The 19,301-nt window shown below is 41.7% G+C and overlaps 1 protein-coding gene across 1 annotated transcript in view; it reads left to right on the forward strand.

Moving 5' to 3' along the window:
* arid1ab (AT-rich interactive domain 1Ab) overlaps positions 1–19,301 on the forward strand; it is an 81,707-nt gene that overhangs the window by 25,107 nt on the left and 37,299 nt on the right. The window contains exons 2-4 of the mRNA XM_084739149.1: positions 7,304–7,525; positions 13,067–13,825; positions 15,057–15,173. Coding sequence (XP_084595275.1) covers positions 7,304–7,525; positions 13,067–13,825; positions 15,057–15,173 — 1,098 coding nt within the window. The remainder of the gene's footprint in view (positions 1–7,303; positions 7,526–13,066; positions 13,826–15,056; positions 15,174–19,301) is intronic.

The following is a 19,301-nucleotide window of genomic DNA, read 5'->3' on the forward strand; positions in this document are numbered from 1 at the left end:
AATGTCAGTGGAGAAAGTAGGTGAGGAACACTCGCTTGTCCTGGAGCAAAGTACTTAACCCCCCACTTCAGCAGTGGAAGTGTTCAGTGCTTAAACAGTGGTCATACTGGGCAGCTCCCACTGTGATGTGGATCACAGCATCAGTGTGGAATAAGCAAACGGCACAGACTCACCTGGCTCCCTCTCAGAAACAAATCTCACCTCACTGCCGCTAAAAGGCCAGGTGATCCTGTCCCTCTGTGAGTTGTGACGCGCGCGACTCCGCCACCGTATGAGGGCGGCCTTAGCCGGCGTGTGCGTTGCGTGTTGAAGGGCTTTAACGCAGAACAATGGTGTGTGTGCCGAGGCCATGTGGCCGTGTGGCGGATTAAATTAGCAGCAGTTGTTTATCGTCTGCCCCCCCACCCACCCCCCCTGGTCCATCTGCTCCGCTCGGCCCCGTAGACTCCAGCTCTGCTCTCAGGCACTGCTCCAGAATCCCCCCCCCTTGCCCCTTCCACCATCCCATCCCCAACCCCTTACAAATCCCTATCCCCATCCCCATGTCACACACACACAGTTTTGAATAGTTGCAATATCCACCAGCAGCCCAGTCATGACACAATATACTCAGTGCAACCTCTTCTGCCAAGAGTGCTCTGGCTTTCCTCTATGCAGATTAGCCATGTGCTAATTGTGGTTATTTATTTATTTTTTTTATGGAAGAGAGAAAAAAAGGGAGGGGAAGAGTTTCCTCCAGAAATTGATTAGATGACTGAGCAGAAAAAAAAGAGACAGTGCTCTGTTGTGAGTCGAGTTGCCAACCAGTGAGCATGTTTCAGACTTTGTTGCTATTTGTGGAACAATTGTTCTAAATCTTTAAGCTGTGTGAAGCACAAAACGTCATGATTTGACAAGATTTTTGACTTTTAGTTAATATCTGATTTTTAGTTAAATCCAGTTAGACCTGAATTGAATCTGATGAGAGGGTTTAATGGATGTTGATGAGTGCTTGTAGTCATATCTGAAGTTTAAATGAGATATTTTGCTCTACTTCTACTCTGAATTCTTGAAGAAACGCTGAATGCTGACTATTTTATTGTATTATTTTATCTGTATGGTCGCAGTAAGAAAGCAAATATTGTCAGTATTTGTTCAGTACTTGTTTCAATCGTGCTCTTCTTCATCTGTTTGTCATATATCTATCAAAATACATACCATTGACCTTTAGGAATGAAAATCTGCCTTTCAGTTGAGACACTTTTAGAAACTGATGAGTGGGTTGCTGCAAAGCTTCTTCAACCACCTTTTGATCTGTGTATGTGAGGGAATCTCCCTAAACATAATTTCTGTAGTCACATGAATATTCTAAACAAGGTAATATTCATAATCTGGAAATATTTGTATTCTTATTCAGAGCTTACTGATATTGAGGACAAATCACAGTGCAAAATTTCTTTATAGTGCATATTGAAAAAAAAGTTGCACCACTTTACCAGGCAGAAATAAGATGTATGATAATAAGATCTAGATTTTTTTTCCTAATCAAACTACTGCCAAATAAGACAATCATTTTCTGATAACTTGTTATCTTGTTTGTTGTGTCTGGGTTACTCACGTTATGGGTTTATTGTATTGTTGTAAACTTTATGACTTTAGACTTGTTTAACTTTTGCTTATTAAGTAGAGAATCATGGTAAATATGTTGTCATACTATATTGAATCAGTGGTTTGTTTTGTGTTATCTGTCTTCACTGTTTTGATTGTATAAAAAAGTAAACTTTTTTAGAAGTCAGATTTTATGTGTATGGTGATGTGTCCTTCACACAATGACAGTTTTCTTAAAATGACAGTGTCTCAATATATCACAGTATATTTTATTGTACCTCTTGTATCATGATACATCTCATATGGCCAGATTATTGCCAAAACGTAGCGTAGCACTAGCTACAATAGAGGATTGTTGGCAATCTAATTAAAGGTTTGCTAATATTAGTTAATATTAGCCACCATAAGCTCCTGTTGAATTTAAGTTTTCATAAGTACAATAATAAACGTGTCATTTGACATCACATAATGTCACCTTAATTTTGCATGAAACCAGTATCAGAAAATTCCTCCAGTACTGCCTAAAATGCTGGTATTGGTATCAGCAAGTATGCAAGTCCATGCAGCCATCTGATACCATGTAATTTATTAACCCTACAATGGGACACAGCTACTTCTTGTGTGCCATTTTTCTGCAGGATGATAAAGTCCTGCTCTGTGGCATTTATTTTCTGTATTTGTTCATGTTTTACAAAGGGTTTAACCAGAGCCAGGTCATACAACAGTCAAATCACATCCATACAGGGTTAGAAATATTCAATATGGTATTGTATCCGTTCTCTGTATTGGCCGATTTTCCAGGCTCAGGTCTTGGAATCTGTAACGAGAAGGAAAAACTGTATCGGAACATCTCTATCCATCACTTGTAATTCAAGTGAACTTTACTAAACGATCAAATTCTAAGGCCAATCTCTACCAGCATGTGGCGGTTGGGAGGTCACCCTGTCACACTTTGATTGCAGTCATTTGTGTTTCAAAGCACCAGGAGTCAAACTTGCATTCTCCTCACCAGTGTTGCATGCCTTATCGTCTTTCCACTGTGTCCATCTTGCCCTCAGCACCTCTATCCCCTGAAATTTTCCTCTGATACACCAAAAAACAAATCACTTTCTGTGCCAGGCCTTGAACCTTGCTGATTTCCAAGCAAGCAAATAATAAGTTTGACAATTTTATTGAAGGTTTTATCAGTGTGGGAACATTTTAATATTGAATGTTAATCCCTTCTGTTGGCATATTTTCTCAGCCTTGCACCTGTAATATTTAAAGTACCACTAGTTTTAATCATAGTTTGGTTATGATTAAACTCTCAGCTCAGACTCTAAAAACGTGGGAAAATAAATTCAGATGTTCAAGGTCTTTACTCAACAGCAGCAGTGCTCCAGCCTTGGCGTCGTCCTTTTTAAGAGCTACTCATTCTAACGAAGAGAAAGAGGAACAGAGCCTTCTATGGCAGCCCCTGACCTCTATACACAAGATGCAGCAGAAGTTGTGTAGTGTAGTTAAAGCACACACATACACACACAAACGCTCACAAAGGCCTCAGCCAAAGCTCTCTGGGATCTTGCAGGATGTATAATGGTGTGTCAGATGTGAACAACTTAAGCAATGCGAGGAAAATGCTGGTAAACAGATCAATGAAGGCCCAAGCAGCAGACTGGCCACAGCTCTCTCCCAGTGTGCAGCGCACAGATGTGTTAACATGATCGAATGAGGTCGAGGAGGAAAAAACAAGACATCTCGAGCAGGTTTAACTTCCTGGATTCCCTTGGATTTGTGCTGGATTGCAGACCACGTAGTTATAAAGCCGTTATGACATGTTATTGCTTAATATTGAGCATGGTATTAGGCCACAGGCATTTGTTGTGCACATATTGGCATTTTGCTGAATACTGGGTTATTCCACAGTGATGTTTGGGGGATTTTAGTAGTTCCAGTGATGAAGCTTGCGATGAGGCAGCTTGTAAAATGGAGTACAGTATTCATAAGTATGTTTAGCAAATCGTCACCTGAAAATAAGCACCACTGCCACTTGTCACCATAGAATGAGATGTTTATATTTAAAGACATGTGGCTCCTCTTCCAAGGAGGCTGTTATGAGTTTCATGGCCACCGTAGTTTCTCCTGCACACTTGGAAGGGGAGGATGAGGGTTAGGCTGGTCCTGTGAAGGATAATTTCTTTCCATTAAAGCTATTTACCAATTACTTAGGATTAGTATGATAGCCAGAAATATGAAAATGGGCTGCAACTGATGATTATTTTCTTAATTGATTGATCTGCTGATTTCTTTTTTTTCTGGAACCCACTGTGACATTTTCAAATGCTATATTTATCCCACCAAAAGTCCAAAACCTGTGGATACTCAATTTACAGTGATATAAACCAAAGACAAGAGGAAATCCCTCCCTATTGAGAAGCTGGAAATGCAGAATGTTTGGCTTGTTCACTTGAAAAACAGTTGAAAGATTAACAAAATAGTTGCTGAAACGGCAGCATTTATTAGTGGATTATCTAGTTGTTGTCAGCTATTAAATTAACCAGCAACTACTTTGATAATCGCTTAATCATACTGAATCGTTTTTTTTTTTGGTTTTTTTTTAAGAAAAATGTCCAAAGTCTCTGATTTCAGCTTCTCAACTGTAAATATTTTTTGGTTTCTTTACTCCTCTATGATAGTAAACTGAATATCTTTGAGTTGTGAACAAAACAAGACATTTGAGGACGTCTCATTTGGCTTTGTGGAACAGTGATCAACATTTTTCACCACTTTCTGGACAAATTAACTAATCAATAGTTGCAGCTCTATTTGCTGATTGCTTTACTATCGGCGAGTATTTGCAGTTCCAAATGAAAACAATGTTAACTTATCTCTGGAGAACAAGATTTATAGGCCAGGACATCTCTACAGCACTGAAGTATTTTATTATTATACTGTTTTGTCACATTTTTCTTTCATTTTTCTGAAAAAAATGCTGTCTGTGATTTGGATATTGCACTTTGGATTAATTGTGCAACCCTAGTAATTGTGTCACCTTCTTATTTAAAATATAGTTTAGATTTCTGCAGGTACATATTAGACTAACACTTGTGTGCACAGTGCAGACTTATCTTTGCTATCTGGTTACCTGGCCAAGTGACCACTACCTCTGTCTTTAGTGCGGTTGTTAAATGAGACATGACAGAGTGAGAGGGAGAGAGAGAGAGTGAGCCGTGTGTGTGTGTGTGTGTGTGTGTGTGTGTGTGTGTGTGTGTGTGTGTGTGTGTGTGTGTTGTTTTGAGGACGTCAGCACTGATCCTCCACGTGGCTCAGGGAGCTGGAAAACCCTGATTGTAGTCGAGCTGTACTTTTCCAGCTCTCTCCCTGCTGAGCTGGGCGCCTGAGCTTGTCAGGCTCCTTAATGGAAAAGCGGGTACACACACAGGGCTGGTGTAGAAATATTCTCCCCACCGGTGAAAATATCGACCGAAATTGGCGAGGAAAAAGGGTTGATTGTTTTATGGCCCTGGTCGTCGCTGGGAGATTTTGTCTAAATGAGAAATAGATTTTACCTTTAGTGTTGCTGCTCTGTACTTTGTTAGCATACTAGTCATTTTTCATGTGGATTGGAGGACGTTAGCGGCTGATTCGGGCCTCGGTGGCACACTTTACGGATGACACAGGAGGCTCTGTCTAACTGCTTAAGCAGCTCATTAGGAAGGAGCTATAGCATATTTCAGCTTTGTTAGTGGGAATGTGAAGATTTCTCTTGTTGTTTGCCATAATTGGACAAACATACCTGTCTGGAATGGATCGAAAGACAGCAACACTGCGGTGCCCACTTCACTGTTTCCCACCAGTCATCTTTAGGTTTGTGCAGATCATCGTGTCAGGTGGAGGGAGGGGAGGGGGAGAGGGGTGGTGTCCTTCCTGGCAGACTGAGGTTAAAAGTGCATTAGAGGTCATAGGAGAGCGCCTACCGGGACCTGTTACCTCTTCCCCCCACGGTGCGGTCGGTAATGACCCTGGGGAGCGTAGTAACACTCCCCCCCACCTTCCCCCTCCACACATGCAACATAACACACACATACTCTCCTGAACCTGGAGGAGCTCAGGAGAGTGTGGCCTGGGGGAGGCTAGAGGGAAAACCTGGAGTGGAATATGTTATCTTGCATAATGTGGGTTGACCGTCCCAACTGCCTGTTGATTTCTCCTCCAGCACCTACAGGATAGCCCCCTCCAAACACACACACATCCATATATTTTCACACACAGCAGTCTCCTGCTGAGGCACCCCCCCCGCCCGACCTCGTCTTTCTCATTGCAGCACTGTCATTCATAGAGTGCCAAAGCCTGCTGCTTTATTAAAGCCCAGGAAGAGCAAGGCCTGGCCCAGGTTCAAACAGCAGTGCAGCTGGGACCTGTTACATTTTCGGCAGACTGCCCTCTCCGTCTCGCTGGCTATAAATAGCCCCGGTGGTTGTCTCCCTTAACCAAGGAAAAGAGGTTTTCGGGGGAGGAAAAAAAAACACACACACACAGATTAATAACCGTGGGAAGCAATGAAAGCTTTGTGTCTGCTGCCCGAGGTCAGCAGGCCAGGAGGTGTTGCTACTTCAAAGCCCCCATTGTGGCTCATACTTTCAGACGCCGCTGCGGTGGGTTTGATGGGAGTACACAGGGGCTGCCAGCGGTGTGATGAGTTGATGGCACTGGATCGCGCCAGCATACAATGTTGTGTTGACCAGCTCATTTCTAGTTCAGTGGAATTCCATTTTTTTAAATTGTAGTTATCTTTTGTTGCATCGGAGGAGCGTTGCGTTTTGGGGGGATTCCACCGAGCTCATCTCTTATGTACACACACAGCATCAGACGCTTTATGACCTTGGCTCCAGCTGTTGACAGGCGAGGCTACCTCATTATGAGCCCCCTCCTTCTCTTCCTCCTCCACTGGGCTCTCCAGCCAAAAAAAAGGCAGTCTGGCCCAGTAGTAACATCGCCTGCCCGGGCCATGTGGATCTCCACTGAGTCCAAGCAGGCCAAGGTCAGCCCCCGCCCCCACTACCACCACCAAACCCCGGCCTGCGTCCGTCCTGACGTTGCTCCAGCTGAGGGGTGGGCCCGGCTCCAGCCACCGCAGACACTTCCACTTCCTTAAGCTTATTTTCATAGAAACACTCCCCGACGTCTCCGCCGTAACAGTATCCACCCACTGGCACAATGATCTCCTGGGCAGGGAAACGCTCCTGGCGGATATAGTGGGCTCATTCATTCATTCATGGCCAATTTTTTCCCTTTCTAGTAGGAAAGTAAATCCACTACTGTTTTTTCCCTCCCCCTTCTGTTTTTTGTTCTATATTTGCTTGATTATACTGTGACTGGTTTATGAGATGATGCTCGCACGACACACTGCAATGGCGGAGTTATCATTTGTGCTCATTGCTGAGTAATGCTTTTTCAAGAAAAACCCACTAAAAGGTTCCAAAATAGCTCAGGCTATATTTGAACTGGGCTACATTTTCCTGTCACATCATCACTGGAGTCTGAACAATCAGTTGCATCATTATAGAGCTTGTTATAGCCTGTTATAGGGTGTGTGACTGCACAGTCAACACACCATAACCATCAACCCCAAAACCGTGAGTGAACGACAGACAATTATCTCTGAAGTCATACAGTATGATCCATCCATCCACCGCTCCAGCACATAGAAATCGTCTCTATGTTCTCTGTCCTCCAGCCTCCAAGCCCGATGGACCAGGTAGGGAAGATGCGCGGCCAGCCGTACGGAGGGCCCAACCCCTACTCCCAGCAGCAGCAAGGGCCTCCCACAGGGCCCGGACCCCAGCAAGGAGGCTCTTACCCAGGGCAGGGCTACGGACCTCCGGGCCCTCAGAGGTATCCTATGGGGATGCAGGGCCGAACACCAGGCGCTATGGGCAGCATGCAGTATGGACAGCAGGTCAGTAATTATTGATTCAGATGACTTTTCCTGCAAAACCTCTCTTTGAAGTTACAGTTTGGATTAAAAGGACAAATGTTTGAAGACTCAGAGTCTTCAATCAAAACTTCAACACAATATTGTCAATCTAAAGGGGTAGTTTGGATTGTTTGAAGTAGTCCATAATCAGTGTATTACTTATAGTAGAAGGTGGTCAGCACGTCCCCAGTTTGGAGAAGCAGCAGGAGTATTGGTGTAGAAGTAAAGTGATGTACTGCTGTGGACAGGGTCAGCAGGGAAACGTGTATTAGCCACCTAAAAAATCTATCATTTTAAATGTACACTATATTTGTAATATTTTCAGCACTTTACCACCAGACTCCTTTGGCTTAAACTGAAATTCTACCTTACAGAAGTTGAAGTTGCTGATCTGCTGCTGGTCTGATTGGTTAGTTTGTTTATGTTATTGTGTGACTTCAGAGCTTTAAAGGCTTTGTTCGGATTCATTGAAGTCACATAATAGCACCAACAAACTAATCGATCGACATAGCAGTAGACAGACACCTCCAGTGTTTTACAAGGTAAAATTATTCCAAAAATTTTTTGGGGTAGGAGCGCTTCCAGGACTCAAAAGAGACTTTTAAACAAGTGAAATGCCTTTATTGTCAAGGCATGGTCATGTTAGACCTTAAAACAAACTCAGGGACGATGGCATTATGCTGAAACATGTTGGAGTTTGTTTGTTTTAACATCTAACATGACCATTCAGTGACAACAAAGGCATTTTAAGAGAGAGAGCCTTGAAATTTTGGGGGGTATTTTTAAGATAAAATTACTGTTTTTGTTGAAGGAGTTATGTTGGTTTGGAGATTTGACTTATATTATTGTGGTTTCCCGTCAGAAAAGACTGTCCGATGTTAAAGTAATGCAGTGAAAATATTGGAAATACAGCTTACATTTGAACTGAATTGAATTTGAATGTGGCTGAAATAAGTTTTGCTGTTGACCCTGTTCATTGCTCAGCTTCCTGCACCGGTATTCCTGTTGCTTCTCCAAACTGGGGTTGCACTACACTGACTAAGGAAACAATCCCTTTAACTAGTCTTTGTACCACCTGTATAAATGACGTTAACAAGTGAAGGGTGCTTACCACGTCAGTGTGGTGATCGCAAATTTTTTGTGATTTTTTTTTTAAGTGAAATTGTGACATTTTTGGAAGGATTGACAAATGCAATGTTTATTTCTAAATCTTAACTAGAATATTTAAGTCAGTGGATTTATGATGAGCATTGTGGGCATCCAGTACAAAGTGCAGCATGTGACCAGGGTTATGTCTGGGTCCACAGATATGTTGGCCAAGGTTAAAAGATTGTGTCATGTTTAGAAAGTCAAAGCTATCTGAACAATCATCAACATGAGTGTTGAAATGACCAAATATTAAGTCACTGTCTCGTGGATGTAAACTCAGATAAGGAACTACTGTTGGGGTTGTGAGGGCAGCGTATTTCAAAAAAAAAAAAAAGAAAAAGAAAAAGTGAATGGGGTTTTTCCTGCTCAGTGCCACGTCAGAGAGGGCAGCACTGTTTTTTTTTTTTAAAAAGAACTTCCAAACCGCCACGCACAAAACCTTTGGTGCTGCTGGGTGAGCAGAGAAAATGATGAGCAGAGGCTTGCATCACCAGACCCAGGCCACATCTGTGTTGTTAGTAAAAAGTCAAAACCAGGTGAAACCAGTAAATTATTAAAAATGAAAGACCTCCTGCCCGAGGTGAAGTCATTCAGCAGGGGCATTTTGAGAGTTTGTGGTACTTAGTCATGGTGCATGGCACGGTTTGAAGTCCGGACTACAGGTTAATAAGTTTTTTTTACATTCCTCTTAGTTGAGGCAGTAGAGCGTTTATTTGGTCTGTGGACTTGCTGTTGCAGGAATGGTGGCAGTGGTAGCATACAGTCGAAAAGTGGAGTCATTGGATGTCAGTTGAGGGGAAATTTGCAGAAGTTCAAAGGCAGTTACTTGTTTACAGTTTGTAATGATGATCCAGATAAGTGAGGATGTAACAGCTCCAATCTGAAAAGGTAGGGTTAATTCTGTATAGCTAACTAGAGATGCAGTTGATGAATGTAGCTGTATCTGAAGCAATAGTTTGACATTTTGGCAATTATGTGTACACTGCTAACATGGCTCTGTCTGAAGGTAGTGCTCCTGGTAGTCCCACATATATCCTCCATAAAATCACACCTTTAAATAAAGTAAATAAACATTTGTATAATATACATAATGTCTGAAAAGGGAGTAGGAAGAAGTAAATACTTATCAAGTCCTACCCCCTTCTTTTACATTTCATTAATAAGCTTTGTGTTTGTTAATAAAGTTAAAATAAATTAAAGTCAATTTTTTATCTTTCCCTGGTACTGACATTGTAGCAGTCTCTCCTTCACCCTGAGCCTGGTTTTGGTCGAAATTTCTGCCTGTTCTGCCTGTTTTTCGCCAAGAGCTTGGTCATGGTGGGAACTCTAAGTTCTCTGTAAACATAATGAAGAGTACGGTCTTGACCTGCTCTATATGAAAAATTCCCTGAGAGATAACTTTATGTCACGTCTACAACAATCAATTGCTTAATCAATTATGAAATTAATAAAATAAAATAAATTAATTAATCGATTTGAGCAATTTTTTAAAATACATTTTTTTTTAAAGAAAATTCTCAGATTCAAGCTTCTAAAATGCAAAGATTCCTTGTTTTTTTTAGTCCTTTGTGACAGGAAGCTGAATATTTTTGGGCAAAACGAGACATTTGGGCTTGGCTTTGGAGAACACTGATTGATGATCAATCGATGTTGAAAATAAGCCTATAACAAGTCCTCTAACGTTCTTAACTACACAGCAGAGGGTTCCACCCCATTATTCTTATGTTTCCAAATTAATGCCATCTACCGCCTGTTATATTTCATATTGCATTTCAGTGGAGTAAGAGCCTCAATATAGTGCACCGCTTTCTATTTTGTAAGTCGAGAATGACGGCCAGGATCACATTTGAATTGAACCCGTAGGATTCCTAAAGATTCCCATCCGTGCCCCCATTGATCGTAGATGATCCGGCCAACAAAGGTTATTCAAGAGCCAACTGAAAATTTAGTCCAAAAATAGACCGAAGAAACAGACTCAAAGAGAGCAATCCATCATTATTTCCCTGTCTGGTTTATTTTCATGCTCGAAAGCAAAAGTTGGGGCAAATTCAACTCGACTGTGCAGGGGCACAGTGGGCAGCGTTTTCCGACAGCGTCGTCCAATTGAAAACAGCAAACATCCAGTTTGTCATAGCTACTTACTCTTAGCTAGGAATAAGACCCTTCTTGAACTCTCTCAGCGAGGCAGTGCGTCTTAACAGAGAAATGCATGCAGGGAATCCCGTCGAGTGAAGCCTTTTCTTCCACGTCCGCTGTCTGTGGTCTTGTGCCCATTGTGTGGTGTGATTATCTCATACCGGCCTGCCTGGTGTCTGACCGTGGACTCGATAAGTGCCCTGCAGAGAAGAAAACGGCTTCCCTCCCTTTGTCAGACACATACAATATAGCCACTTCATGAATGTTGTTTTAAAATGTGCGGCAATTCTTTTACTATCTCTTATTTTCTTTTCTCAAGTAGCTCTGAACCTTCCCAAAACAACACGTGGCTTTTTTTTTTTCCATCTCTTCTTTTTTATTACTGTGTTTCCTCACAAGGTCAGGGTTTTCTCCTTCCGTGCTCCTTGAGGGTAATGAAACGAAAACGCTGTATTGAAAGGCTTTCCGCGCACAGGATCGGGTGGAATATGAAAAGCCTCATATTGAAGTTCAAGGAGATGAAGTCAAAACTCAATTTTTATTTTCACGGCTGTAATTTAAAGCGATACACGGCTGAATTCCTACACTTAGATGGTTTTTCTTATGCGCTTTGACTGATCAGTTTTATAGCAAGGAACACACTCCTCTCTCTTACAGACACAGAGAACAGTTGTCTTTCCCTTTTAATCTTTGAGTGAGATGAAGAGATGCTCTGATTACTCCGCTGAGAATGAATAGTGGGAAAAAAAATCAAAGAGGTGACTGTGGATATTTGGTTATTTTTATATATTTTTTTTTTACATCTTTAGAAAAGATCCTGTCAGCGCACAGACTGTATTCAGGTAGTGATTGATATTCCTCAGAGGGGCTCAGGATAGTAAACCTATAGTAAAATCTTAGTTGAACTGAAGAAAGCTGTTATGTTCACAGGCAATTCAGTTGTACTGGGTTATATTTACTCTCATATCTGAGTGTTCTTCGCCTTTTTAAAGGGATAATTCAGATTATTTGAAGTGGGGTTGTATGAGGTACTTATGGATAGTCAGTGTATTACCTGTAGTAGATGGCAGTTGATATGCCCCCAGTTTGGAGAAACGGCATGGAAGCTAAGCAATGAACTGCTGTGAACAGGGTCAGCAACAAAATATACTTCAGCCACCTTAAGAAATCAATATCAATTTATAGCTTTAAATGTATGCTATATTTTGAATATTTTCACCTCTTTACCTTGCTATCAGACAGCCTTTTTTGATGAGAAATTGCCATTATATAAGCCAGATATCGCTCTGTCAAAAGCCACCAGACACCTTTAAGAAAAAACTGCAATTTTGCCTTGCAGAACACTGGAGGTGCTGTCCTGCAACTTCTCCATTTTGTTGTTTGTGTTTGTGTGACCAACCCTTTAAAACACACCAGTGACACGTTAAGTGAAACAACAAACAGATCGAGGCAGCTGTAGATCAACAACTCCTGTAATCTGTGATAAATGACTGTGATAAATGGGAAAATGACTGATTTCGCTTATGGAGTTTGGTTTGTTTGTAGAGAGCTTATATAACAGCAGTTTCCCGTCGGAAAAGGCTGTCCAACAGTAAGGTAAAGCAGTGGAAATATTCCAAATATAGTGTACAGTGGGCATGTGTGATAGATCATTTATTGGCAGATATTGGCCGATCACACCTACATCAGTCAATCCGTACAGGCTGATATTAGCCGATCAGTATCAGCTATAGTAAAATCTGGTTTGACACATTGTGTCAAAACCATGAATTTGCTTTTTTAGGCAAAACGTGCTTTAAAAGCCAAAAGTAAATATATATATATATATATATATGTATATATATATATATGTATGTATATATATATATATATATATATATATATATATATATATATATATATATATGTGTGTGTGTGTATACATTTTTTTTTTTTTTCTTCAATGAACTTTACTTGAAAAACTACATGAACATTTGAAGAGTCAAAATTGTTCTTTGTTGTAGTAGTGATGTCAGAGTTGGAAGAGTCAGAGAATCCATCTCTGTTCACTATATCGTACACATCTTATCAATTTTTAAATACAAAAATGTGAAATTATTGATTATTGTATCAGCTGAAAAAAATATCCATATTGTGCATTCCTAGCATACAATAAAATTTTGCTTCAGATGATTCAAACTATCCCTTTAAAGTGAACTAATCGCTGATCCTGACCAATCATTCTGTGTTCACATCTAGATGTCAGCCTATGGACAGCAGGGGCCAGGCGGTTACGGCCAGCAGAGTCAGAGCTATTACGGTCAGCATGGACCTCCGCCTCACCCCGGCCAGCAGCAGCCTCCGTACCCTGGCCAACCCCAGGGCAGCTCTGGAACTCCCTACCCGCAGCAGGGCCACCCCTCACAGCCTCCTGGCCAACACGGGCAGTCAGGACCCCCCTACCAACAATCCCAAGGACCCCACGGGCCTGCGCCGGGTCAGCCTCCATACAGCCAGCCCCCGCAGTCCCAGCCAGGACAGCCACCCTACGTCCCACCCCAGCAGCAGCAGCAGCAGCCGCCTCAGCAGCAGCAGCAGCCGCAGCCGCAGCAGGGACCAGGTCCTCAAAGTCAGCAGGGCTCTCAGGGCCAGCCTGGCTACCCACAACCCCCTGGACCAGGGCAGCCGCCACCACAGCAGCAGCCAACCCCACAGCAGCAGCAGCAACAGCAGCAGCAAGGACCCCCACAACAACAACAACAACAACAGCAACCGCAGCAACAGCAACAACCAGGAGGTCCACCTCCTCAAGCCCAGCAACCTCCAGGTCATGGCCAGCAGGGTCAACCGTCACCATACTCCCAGACACCCCCCCTGCAACAGCAGCAGCAACAGCAACAACAACAACAACAACAACAACAACAGCAACAACAACAGCAACAGCAGCAGCAACAACAACAACAACAACAACAACAACAGCAACAGTCACCATATCAGAGGTTCCCACCTCCTCCACAGGTAAAAACACCACACACTACTCTGTTAGCTGTATTGTGATGTGCCGGGTCCGTCTGTGTTTCTATTACTGTCTGCAGCAGGGGAGTCCTGAGCGGACACATGCTCTTTATGTTTACTGGACTGTAGTTGCTGTCTTCTCAAATTGTAAGAGGCGCAATATTTGTTAAAGGTGAAATGTTTGTCAGAATACCATTTTTTACATTAAATATTGTTGTGCTGCAGAGATGTGCAGCCTGCATGTTCAATATCATATATTCCTGTATCATATTCTACAGACTTAAGAAAATCTCTTTTGTTTCATAAAAACCCCTGCAGAAATCACAGCATAATTAATATGAAAATAAAAATAAAGTTGTAGAACTTATCTTTCCCTCTTTATTCAAAAGTTTAGCCCTACTAACTAGGCTAGCCAGTTAGTGTAACCCTTAATTAATGAAATAAAAGTTTGATGTTGGAACTAATGTCTTACTGGTAGAAAAGAAAGTAATTCCAGTTAATTCAAATACAGAAAGAAAGTAGTTCCTACATGAAACCGGGTCATGATTTTGAAAAGAGACTCTGGTTTTGAACTTCGAAAATATTTGGTGCTTTGAGGACCACAAGCCGAGTGCCATTTAGTCCAGTTATATTGGAGAGAAGTCACAGACATCTCTACGGTTAATATCTCCAAACCAGTGTGACTCACACAAAAAAATGCCTAGATGGATAAATAGCACTACAGGCCAGAGGGAAAATACATATTTTTGTGTTGGACTGTCCCTTTAACAGAGCGGGTACAATAAAGGGGTGAATATCTGGAAGGCTTTTACTGTGAAGCAGCTATAGGAGGGTTTGAATGAACCTTTGATGAAAGCCATCAAGGGCTAACTTGTTGCTTAATTAAAGTTTAATTATCTACTTAATTAAAGAGGTTCCTGTCTGTTAAATGAGTAGTAAGAACGACAGGATTTAGAACACACAACACAACAACTTGTACATCACACAGGAGAGAAACTTTGTCCCTCAGTAAAGGTTGAACACAAATAAAATGAGGATGAAGCCTCAAGCGAGCTACTAAGCTGTAAAGTAAGCGGCAACTTTTCCCGCGACGTAGACATGTCACACAGTAAGTATTCAAATCAGAGTCGCTCCTAAGGCAAACTACATTATATCATCACTTGTATCTATGTGTCCGGTACTTTTTGCATGTGTGGAATCCACTGTATCGTCTCCTTCTTGTCCCCATAATCAGGAACTCTCCCAGGATTCCTTTAGCTCCCAGTCCAGCGCTCCTCCTTCCAACCAGCCCATGGCTTCCAACAAGAGCAGTCAGGAAGACAGCATGCAGGCCCGGCCATCCAGTCTGCCGGTGAGCCCTCCCGTCTCTTCATCTAATATCCGATCTGTGCTTGTCGTAGCTCTGTTTCATCTACTGCACTCCAACCACCTCCATTATTTGCCCTTTTAATAAATATTTTATAACCTTGAGACAATGCCAAACTCCCACTAAAGGAGACACATTTACAACCAGATATTTCTAAGTTTTAATCTTATGACCAGAGTCAGTCCAGTAGTTGGTAATTATGCCCACCTGTCGCTGTGGCCAGAATAGATAATAATCAGTAACGCTGCACTGCAAGTAGCTTTTTTATTTCAAGGGAATAATAGACTTAGATTCTGAATAGGCACTGACTGATTTTTTTCAGAGCTAATACCAATTTTTAGTAATCAAGGAGATGGATAACAGAGTGAAAGTGAAAATCTTGGTGTCAAATTCAGAGAAATCATTTTCTGCTACTTGACAATTCCACTTTACAACATTTTGGAGGCAAATATTGTACTTTTTACTCCACTAGATGACATTTAGTTGATAGCTTTTGTTAGCTTTTGTTCAGATTATTAAAGGGACAGTTCACCCCGAAATGAAAAATACACATTTCTCCTCTAGCTTGTGGTGCTATTTATCCAGACTGTTTGGTGTGAGTTGCACTGTTAAGTGTTAGTTTTGGAGATAGCGGCTGTAGAGATGTCTGTGTTCTCTCCAATATAATGGAACTACATAGTACTTGTCCTGTTGTGCTCAAAGAACCCAAAAACTACATTTGAAAATCTCAACAGCAGTGTCTCTTCCCAGAAATCATGACCTGGTTTCTTACTTTCATTCTGCAACAGAATCCACCAGAACTATTTCTTTCTAATAGAAAGAAAGAGACACTGGTTTGGAAGTTTTTCAAATGTATTTTTTGGTGCTTTGAGGACCACAAGCTGAGTCTCTATCTCCAAAACTCTGCAACTCATGCCAAAAAAATCTAGACGGATAAATAGACCTACAGGCCAGGGGAAAAATATGTATTTTGGGTTTTTTCAGGTGAATTGTCCTCTTAATGCAAAATGTAAATCAATAATGATGTGTCATTATAGATTACGCTACCTAGCAGTATATAAAACCCAATCAGATAATGCTGTGGGTGGGACATTGAATGAGACTACAGAGTGGACTACAGACAGGGTGAGGCGGCTGCATCAGAGCCAAAGTGCATTTTTCAATTAATTTACCTTATCGACAGCCGGATAAAACAAATGGTTCCAATAACTGTAACTGTGAATTTGTAGACTCATTTATTTGTCAAAATGTTGACAACAAGCATGTAATAGAACTAGCATAGAAGATCAACCTACTGCAGGTGTCAGGGCTTCTCTGCCCTTCTTAAGCACATGAACAGTATCACTGTGTTTGACTAGAACAGATTTTAGACCACATCTCATTCACATGTTTTTTTTAAATCCATTCTCAGATTCTCAGACACCATTTTTTGGATGTTAACTGGCAGTTAAGCTGAATTGTTGTGTTGTTGTGCTAAAGTGCTTTTTACTGGTTAAACAATTTTTATGAATCGATTTCTTTTCCCCACCCTGACCAGTTAACACCTGCTGTTCTCTCTTATAAACTATGAAATATAGCTGAGTTTAAAAGCCCATAAAAAAAAGATAACATCGTCCAGTTAATTTCAAAATTGTCAAGTAACCAACATCACCTGGCACCTGGTTTTGTTCTGTAATTCAGCAATTAAAGTTCTGCAGCAGTAAGAGTCATAAACCTGCAGGGGGACAAAAAAAAGTATTGTAGTGTAACCAGAGCACCGTGAGTGAGGAAAATACACAGAAATGTGGGATGAATATCAGATTTTTGGGCCTGCTGTGCAATCGATTGACTACCAAATAGTCTAATTCAGTTGCACCAATCTTTTCAGAGCAATGTGATGGACATTTTCTGCTTCTTCAGAGCTGTAACTACTGTGGGTATTGCATGCTTTACCAGAGTAGGGTCAATAGTCAGTACTTTGGACTGCTGACACTGCTTGTAGATTCCCAGGTTTGTTTACTGCGGTCTGTTGACATGCTGGCTAAACTACTCACATGAAGTCTGCGTTATATTCCAACTTATCCTAACGTGGACATTGTTACCCAGTTGTCGGCTTGTAGCAATGTTTTTGACCTGGATATTTACGGAATAGTTTGGGTGTATGAGGTACTCATGATGCTAAATAATGTACTGCTATGGACACAGTCAGCAGCTAAATGTACTATATCTAAGCTATTGATGATTTACCTTGCCGTCGGACAGCAGAAAACTGTTTCTTTGTAAGCCAAATATCACTCTCCAAAGCCACCAAACTCTACTGGGAAAAAAACTGTTATTTTGCCTGACAGTATATGGACGTTTCTGGTCTGTTGCTGCCTCAATCTGCTAGTTTGTTTGGTGTTATTGTGTGACTTCGGTGAATCTGAGCTAACCCTTTAAAACACCAAAGTCACACAATAACACTAACTGAAAAAAAAAATACAGTTTTTTCCAAAGGACTCTGGTAGCTTTGGAGAATGCTATATTTGCCTTATAAAACAGCAGTTTCCCTTCAGAAAAGGCTATCTGACAGTGAGATAAAGGTTGACTCCTGCTGCTTCTCCAAAACCGGGGGCGTGTCGATCACATTCTACTGTAGGTAATACACTGGTCATGAATAAGTACTTCATACTTCAACTACACTTCAGAAACCCAAACCATCCCTTAAATGACAATAATGACTGAAATTTGGGGCTGAATGAATCTTTTGAATGTTAGAGGCAGACATAACAAGAGTAAAAATCTGTGTCCCTTTCTGCCATCTTTTGAATTTCAACCCCTCCTCTGACATCAACACTCACAAAGTACACAACAACAAGCGGATGCCAAGAGTGAGTAAAGCGTCTTCAAGCAGCGCAGGTTCCTACTGACTTGTTAGACGCAGAATTCTGAGAGGGCATAAAAACATTTCTGCCAGGAAAAGGATTGTTGAAAGCGAAGCAAATCTGGCGTCTGATAGCCCTCTGGCTAAGATAAAGGTGAGAGAACCCCTTTCCCTTCCCCACACCTCACCCCCCCCCATCTTCCCTGTTAAAGAGGTGTCTCGCTGAAACACGTTGCAGTTTCCATGGCAGTGTTTATAGGTCAGACTGCGGAGCTAACCTCATTCTGGGCCTCAGGGAAGGAGAGTGAGAAATGAGATCATTAATGAGAGAGAATGAAAGTGAGAGAGCGGAGTCGGCGGCGAGGGGAGGGAGAGGAGGAGGGGGGGGATTGAGGGAGTGCAAGCAAATAACTTCAAATAGTGTGAGTGATTGGTTGGAGTGGGAGATGCTGAGAGGGAGGGAGGGATGAGAGGCAGCGCTGTCTATGCCAGTAGGGGATGCCCTCAGGATGTGTTTCCCTCCTCTTTTATTTATTTCTCTTATTTATTTATACATCTCTCTGTGGGCTCAGCCATTGGCCGAGCAGGCCAGGCCAGGGCTATTTTTATTTATTTCCCTCCGACTTCTCGGGGATTCCCTACCGGTGCTTTGTGATTGGCTGGGAGAGCCATTAATCTGGCTAAGGTAGAGATGAACTGATCCCCTTTTCTCTTCTTCTCCCGACTCTTCCCTCTGCGCCCCCTGTGGAGCGCACATGACACTGTGTGCAGATTAGACCACGCTAGCTGAGAGTATAACCCTGACTGCTGGAGTCAAAACAGCTGACTAGTCGTCTACAGGTGTTGGGAGGAGATGTACGCCGGTGGTATCTGTTGTACCTGGAAATGAAGTTATTTTAAAAACCAGACTTTGACAAAGTGTTAATGAATTCTGCTTTTATCAAAACTTGAATGACAGAAGATGATCTGTTGCTATGATTGCTTCATTAATTTATTGACTGTTAAATATAAAAACTTGGCATTGAATGATTGGCCCCAAGATTACCTCAAAAGAATTTGGTAGGGCTGTGCTGAATAGTTTGAAGCCTCAATCATGACATTAACATTCAAATTCTATATCAACATTTGAATACTGCACAGCTTTTAAAATTTTTTTTTGCATGTTTTCATCCTGCTTAAACACAGTTCTTCTCCAAAGTCACAGAGAGCGTTCAGGCTACTATTAGTTAGAAGTTTGAGGTCATTATTAATATTATACTATTTGCAGAATT

The sequence above is a fragment of the Lutjanus erythropterus genome, chromosome 16 (assembly GCF_056507025.1).
Source record: "Lutjanus erythropterus isolate fLutEry1 chromosome 16, fLutEry1.hap2, whole genome shotgun sequence".
Taxonomy (NCBI): Eukaryota; Metazoa; Chordata; class Actinopteri; order Lutjaniformes; family Lutjanidae; genus Lutjanus; species Lutjanus erythropterus.